The sequence below is a fragment of the Glycine soja genome, chromosome 6 (genome assembly GCF_004193775.1).
Source record: "Glycine soja cultivar W05 chromosome 6, ASM419377v2, whole genome shotgun sequence".
Classification (NCBI taxonomy): Eukaryota; Viridiplantae; Streptophyta; class Magnoliopsida; order Fabales; family Fabaceae; genus Glycine; species Glycine soja.
In genome coordinates this window covers 14,511,956-14,517,955 of record NC_041007.1, presented here as the reverse complement: position 1 = coordinate 14,517,955, position 6,000 = coordinate 14,511,956, and the positions used below count along the sequence as shown (strand labels likewise).

At 35.6% G+C, this 6,000-nt stretch overlaps 1 protein-coding gene across 1 annotated transcript; it reads left to right on the top strand.

Moving 5' to 3' along the window:
* The first annotated feature begins 262 nt into the window (after nucleotides 1-262).
* Nucleotides 263-5,513, top strand: LOC114416262. Its single transcript, XM_028381137.1, has 8 exons — nucleotides 263-987; nucleotides 2,067-2,225; nucleotides 2,977-3,072; nucleotides 3,155-3,229; nucleotides 3,358-3,477; nucleotides 4,029-4,166; nucleotides 4,319-4,621; nucleotides 5,058-5,513. Exons 1-8 carry the CDS (start codon nucleotides 490-492, stop codon nucleotides 5,340-5,342), a joined length of 1,674 nt encoding a protein of 557 aa, XP_028236938.1. The 5' UTR covers nucleotides 263-489; the 3' UTR covers nucleotides 5,343-5,513.
* Nucleotides 5,514-6,000: the final 487 nt, after the last annotated feature.

The following is a 6,000-nucleotide window of genomic DNA, read 5'->3' as shown; positions in this document are numbered from 1 at the left end:
AATGTTGATTAATTTTATTTACGAGGATAATTTTTTAAAAAATATTATCAATTTAAGATAAACTTATTTATTTTTAAATAAAGTAACCAATTTTTTTAATGCTATGAATTAATTATCTGGATTTTATAGTAAGAACCGAGAGTAGTTATTAAACTCATTTATTAATTAAAAAAAACATTGCATAAATATATTATTCTTTTGACAGCAAATACATTAAGCATTTATTTTTTGTTCTTACATATACATTAGTAGCATGTGAATACCAATAATGCGCCATTACCAAATATAATTGAGCAGTTGCAATATTCAAATTTCTCTGGCTTTTATGGACCTCAATCTTTTCTTCACTCATTCTCCTCTGTATTGCATTTGCACACACAACACAACACTGAGGTGACGTTTCTTCACGAGCAATGAATGAATGACATTTGATTTTTGAATGCACCTCCGAACCCTAGAATTCGGCTTTTCAATTTCCCCCTTTCTCCAATGGCAACCGCGGCATTCAAATCCACCACCAAGAGAATCCCCGTCGGAGCTTCCTCCGCCGACGACTCCGCCTCCTCCTCCTCCCTCCTTCACCGCCGCTCCCGGAGCCTCAGCCGTCCCGCCCGCCCCTCCTTCCCCTCCCGCAACGACGACGACAGCGGCGGCGATCGCCGAACTCCGAGAGGCAGGTTCGTCAACACTGTCCGCGGCTCCGGCTTCCCGGAGATCAGCCTCGACGATCTCGCCATCGAGTTCTTCGAGTCCGCCAATCGCGGCCGCTTCGGCTCGAGAACGTCCGAGTCCGAGGCCAGTCCCGCCGACGCCGGCGCCGCTGCGTCGCAGCGGCGAGGGAGGTCGGTTTCGAGGAAAATCTCCGGCGTAGGCGATGATAGAAGAAGCAGTATTGGCGGTGGCGGCGGGGTAAGACCGTTCTCCGATGCGAATTCGAGAAGGAGGAGATCGGTATCGGTGGTTCGGTACCAAATTAGCGATTCTGAGGTATTCGAATTAACGTCTTTGGTTTGTTTTGAATTTTAGGTTTGAATTTGATTTCAGTATTTGGTTATAAATTTGAAGTAATTAATAATTGTCCGTTGAATATATCTCTCCTTAATACCGCCGTTTACGCAGAAAATTTTAAGCTATTGAGTGATTCTGTGTAGCTAATGGTTGGTCAAATATGAATGTGCATTTTTGAATCATTTAGTTAATTAGTTGTCTGGAAATTTTTTTCATGATATATTGTTTTTTCTTGGTTTTAAGTTAGTTGGAAAGTAGAGTGAAGTATGAAGAGGAGAAGAAAATGAAAGGATTTGCATTTAGCATGTTAGGATTCACCTCGTACCTTACATAATTCCCCTCTTATTTGCTTCCCAAACAAGCCAGTGTTAACTACATGTTTGTGCTGATGAAGTCTATCTATTTCAATTCGTTTTACAATTTGTCATTTAAGCTTCTTGGAAAGAGTGAAAGCCTCTTTTTTTTTTTAATAATTGAAAAAATGGATCTGGCTTCTCTTCTGTTTTTGATTAGCAGGAGAGGATTCTTTTACATAGAAAAAGAGAATTTACTTTGAAAGTAACTGGTGGACCATATAACTGATCATGGTAGGTCCTTGCATGACAAAATATCGCACTGTTGCTTTCCATGTTTGGGGGGATTCACTTTTGCTTTTAGGGAGGCTGATTGTTATTTAGTTGCCATTTTCTTTAAACACAAAATCTATACGGCTAAACCTGCCATCTAATCTGTTGGATTTGCCAGCCTATATTTTAAAGTGTTTTACTTAATAGTATTTTGTTTGATAATATTGTTCTTCCTTTACTTCTTTTTTTCATTTAAGGTTAATACTTAAATAATTTATGCATAAACTAAGAGATCTAGCTTAAGTTACCAGGATTCTTTTGGGAATACTTGATTTTGGAATCAAATACCAACCAGGCCTCTTTGTTTGCACTTTAAATTATCATCCCCTCCTCAATTGGGTGGTTGAGCTCCAACTAAATTTGTTATTGTTCTCTTTAACTTGTTCCATTAAAATTATGTATTTATGAATGTGGATATCTTGCATTATACAGAGTGACCTGGACCGTTCTCAGAATTCTAAAAGTCGTTCAAATCTGAAAAAGACTGATGTTGGAAACAAGCTAATGCACAAACCTGTCGCTTCAGATCAAAGACCAGTGCTAAGAAAGTCCCTAAGCCAGAAGGATTTAAGGGCATATGATGGTTACTCTGTAAGCATGATAATTTTTGGGATTATGCTTGTTTATATTTTGCTGTGGAAGCTTGTAGCAGTAATATTTCCTATCAACCATAAATTGAAACTTACATGCCATGTTTAGGGGAGTGGAATGGTAACATTTTCTTCTATTGGTTGGTTGGATGTTACAAATAAAGACAGAGGGAGTTGTCAAAGTATAACTCACAAAAGATTAAGAAAAGATAAAGGTTAAAAAGTAGCTTACACTAGTATTTTAGGGGCTGTTTAATTTGAGAAAACATTTTCAGCTATTAGTTTGTATAGAACACTAAAAAGAAAAAAAAGAAAAACGGAAAACAAAGTTTTTTTTTCACTGTTTCTGTTTCCAGTGTAAATAGGAAAAAGTGAAAGCACAAAATCATTTTTGTAATTAAGTGAAAATAGAAAATGAAAACAGAAAATGTTTTTTCAAACCAAACATCCATTTCTCTATCCATTTCAATGCCAACCTCAATGGGTGCCCCCTTTTGAGGGTATGGAAATTTTCTCATGACCATGCATGGAGAGGAATGACCTCCCTCTCCAACCCATCCTATTACACCTTTAATAAAATCTTCCAAATAATGGAATGGATTTCTTTCGCAAGCTATCTAACCTCACCCTCCCAAACATTTCCTATGAAAGATGGTATTAATGTCTTTTCTGTCCTGTTAATTTTATACTTAAATTTTTCATGATGCATAGTTGTATTTGAGCTAAATTTGAGATTATTTGTCACTTTTCAGAGTCATTCTTCAGTTCTCACTGATGATGAAGGAACAAGTGCTCACTCTAATAAAATGGGAATTGGGAAACTACGATCAGTTTATGCACATAAAAAGGTTGTTACAGTTGTGCTAGGAGTACTGCCTCAGTTTGATAAAATTTGCTTCTAATATTTTTCCTGTTTTGAAAAATGTTCAGGTGGCACTTACTGACACAGATAAAGGATCCCACAAAGCAAAGCAAAAAGAATTAAGGCATATGGAAACTGAGCAGGTCTGTGAATTAGTTTTATACTTTTATATGTACATTTGCTTGTTTTTATGTTCTGTCATGCTGTAATTGCATCCTCTGCCTTGTTCACTGAAAAAATTGTTACTTTTTTTATGAAACTTCCACTTTAGGCTGTGGTGAAACCAAGGACCTCCACTTTATCCGCAGTTGATTGCTTGTTATCAAACAACTCTGATGCTATTCAGGCTGTTTCTTCAATGAGAAGGAGTTATGAAACTGAACTGGAGAAGGTATAAAAATTCCATACTGATGTCATTTCTTTAATGGAGTGGCATGAAAGTCTGAGTAATAGTGTTTGCTGACTTCATAAGGTTCTAATGCACCTGTTCTCTAATTGAAATTGAGTTTTTTTTTTTTTTTTGGGGGGGGGGGGGGGGGGTATGATTAAAGTTGCGGACTAGTCTAAGGAAACCATTTATTAGTTTCTAATTATACTGTTAGCTGTGGAAGCCCAACTACATCTGAACTTGTGGAGCCATTTACTAGATAATTAATTTATTGCTAATTCTCTTCTACAAGCAGAGTATGTTGGTTCTTTGTTTAAACTTTGTGACAGTGCATGAAAAAATGATTTCCTTGCAGTTCTATAGGTTCATTTCATTCCTTCGTATTTTAAATAATCCATACAATGGAACCAAGTATCATTTCATTCTGTTCCACTTCATTCCGTCACTTTTTATCAGTTGAAACATATTTTTCCATGAAAGTCAACAGGAAGATTAGTCCACTTTTATTTGACAAAGAGAATCATGATTTGCGTTGTTTTTGGTTTAAATTACAGTCAGAGAAGCGGAAACAAGAATTATTAGCTGAAATGGTGTTTGAGGAGCAGCGAGGCAGAGAACTTTCTAAGATTGTTAATGAATTGGTTCCTTCTAAGGAGGACAATCCTATACAAAATCCATCAAGAGCCAGGAAGGTGCTTGTCACTATTCTGCTTTTAGTTCTGACAATGATTTCCTTGTAATATAAATTAAAACATATTAGTCTTTCTTTGTGAAGGAAGATACAATGAATTGTTTATTTGATTTTTTAAGCAGTGTTTTTCATTTAGTTTATTTTATTGTCCAGAGAAGTAATGACAGAAGCCGAATGTCTATGCGCTTGACTGAGGAGGCTGAGAAATATATTGAGGATTTTATTTCAAATGTTGAAGATACAGATATTTCATCAGTTGATGGTGAAAGGAGTGATGCAAGCTCATCCATTGGAGGACTAATAAAACCAGAAACATTTAATAGTCCTCCAGTGCCAAGATCTCTTCCTGTTTTGACGGATGGGGTTACATTGCCATGGTTGCAATGGGAGACAAATAATGATGCTTCTCCTATGACAAGCCAGAATAAGGCACGTATGACGATCACTCCAAAAACTGTAAGTTCTACCCAGGTTATCACTGTTCTGTGAAATTATTTTCAAATAAAATGTGTTTGAGATCGAATAATTTATTTGTGGGAATAACACGACCATATATGAATAATAATGTGATCGTGTCTTGACATTGACTTTAATGTATTCCTTAAGCTCGGTTTCATTTACTGCCAAGAGCATAAGTCTTGGAAAATTGGTATGATTCATAATTCATTTAGTCATCATCATTTTCTCTGGATATCTACCACATATGTCGCATAATCTGGAGTTTTTGAATAGAAGGATTAAATTCAAGGGATTGGAAAGACATCATACAAATTTTTCATTACTATGGAAAACCTTTCAACAATGCCAACAAATGTTGGCCCATTTTCTGATGTGTAGCTCTTATTTTCTCCTTTTATATGACTTGGATTGTTGAAATTCATTCATGTCACAGGAAAATATCAAAGTGCAAGATCAAGGTAACAATTCTATAAGCAGTCGTGGAAGCTGGAGCCCGGATTACCTTCAGGAGTATGTTGGAAAGGATGTATACAGTAAATTAGGAGAAGGTTATGGTTACCCAGACCAGTCATTCTCAGCTAAATCCAAAGGATTGAGGTATGATATGGATGATTACCTCAAAGTTAAAAGCAATGAAGATTTGTTGATTGAGAGTTGGAAGCAACGGAGGAGAATTAATTCAGGCAGTCTCTTATTGTGTAGCCTAAGATTATTTTAGACATTCTGTTTTTGAAGAATGGTAATTCCTTCTTCTCCCCTGGTATGAATTCTATGTACAGATAATTGCAATTTATCTATTTATGTTTCCATATATAAGTTGATAAACGATATGCATAATGTGCGGAAGCCTTCCTTTTTGGGGATTAAAATGTGTTGCATAATTTATTTATTTATTGCCTGAAATAGTCGATACTATTTTTTTACACTGCTCGATCACAATATATGTGTGACTTTTAAGGATAAGACACATTTTTTTATACTGATAGTGTCTAAAAAAAAAACTATCCCAGTAAGAGTATCCACACTACATAATTGCTTATTGAATTGCTTAAGAGTTTTTTCGGTGGGTCTTACACTTCTCTTCAAGCTTGGAAGATTTTATTATTGTTTCTTTAATGGTAAAATGAGTTGTTTAAATGTGTCTGGAAAATATATTTTATACTATTTAAAATTGGTTAAACAATATCATTCGCTTCAAGTTTTGTTAAGTAATGTGGATTTCCTTGAAGCAATTCTTGTAAGTAACAACATAAGAGGTGACCTAACTGCAAATAAAATTTAATTTCAAAATTAAGAAAAATCATATAATGAGATACGAAGTACTTTCTTCCTGTTCTCTGTTGTAGATTCTATTTCGGAAGCACCGTGACTTGATA

Bases quoted from the DNA above. Each gene is read 5' to 3' on its own strand.
- LOC114416262 (XM_028381137.1), top strand. From the start codon at position 490: ATGGCAACCGCGGCATTCAAATCCACCACCAAGAGAATCCCCGTCGGA. The intron at 3,073-3,154 runs GTTGTTACAGTT...AAAAATGTTCAG, and splicing joins CAGTTTATGCACATAAAAAG to GTGGCACTTACTGACACAGA. The intron at 4,622-5,057 runs GTAAGTTCTACC...TTCATGTCACAG, and splicing joins TGACGATCACTCCAAAAACT to GAAAATATCAAAGTGCAAGA.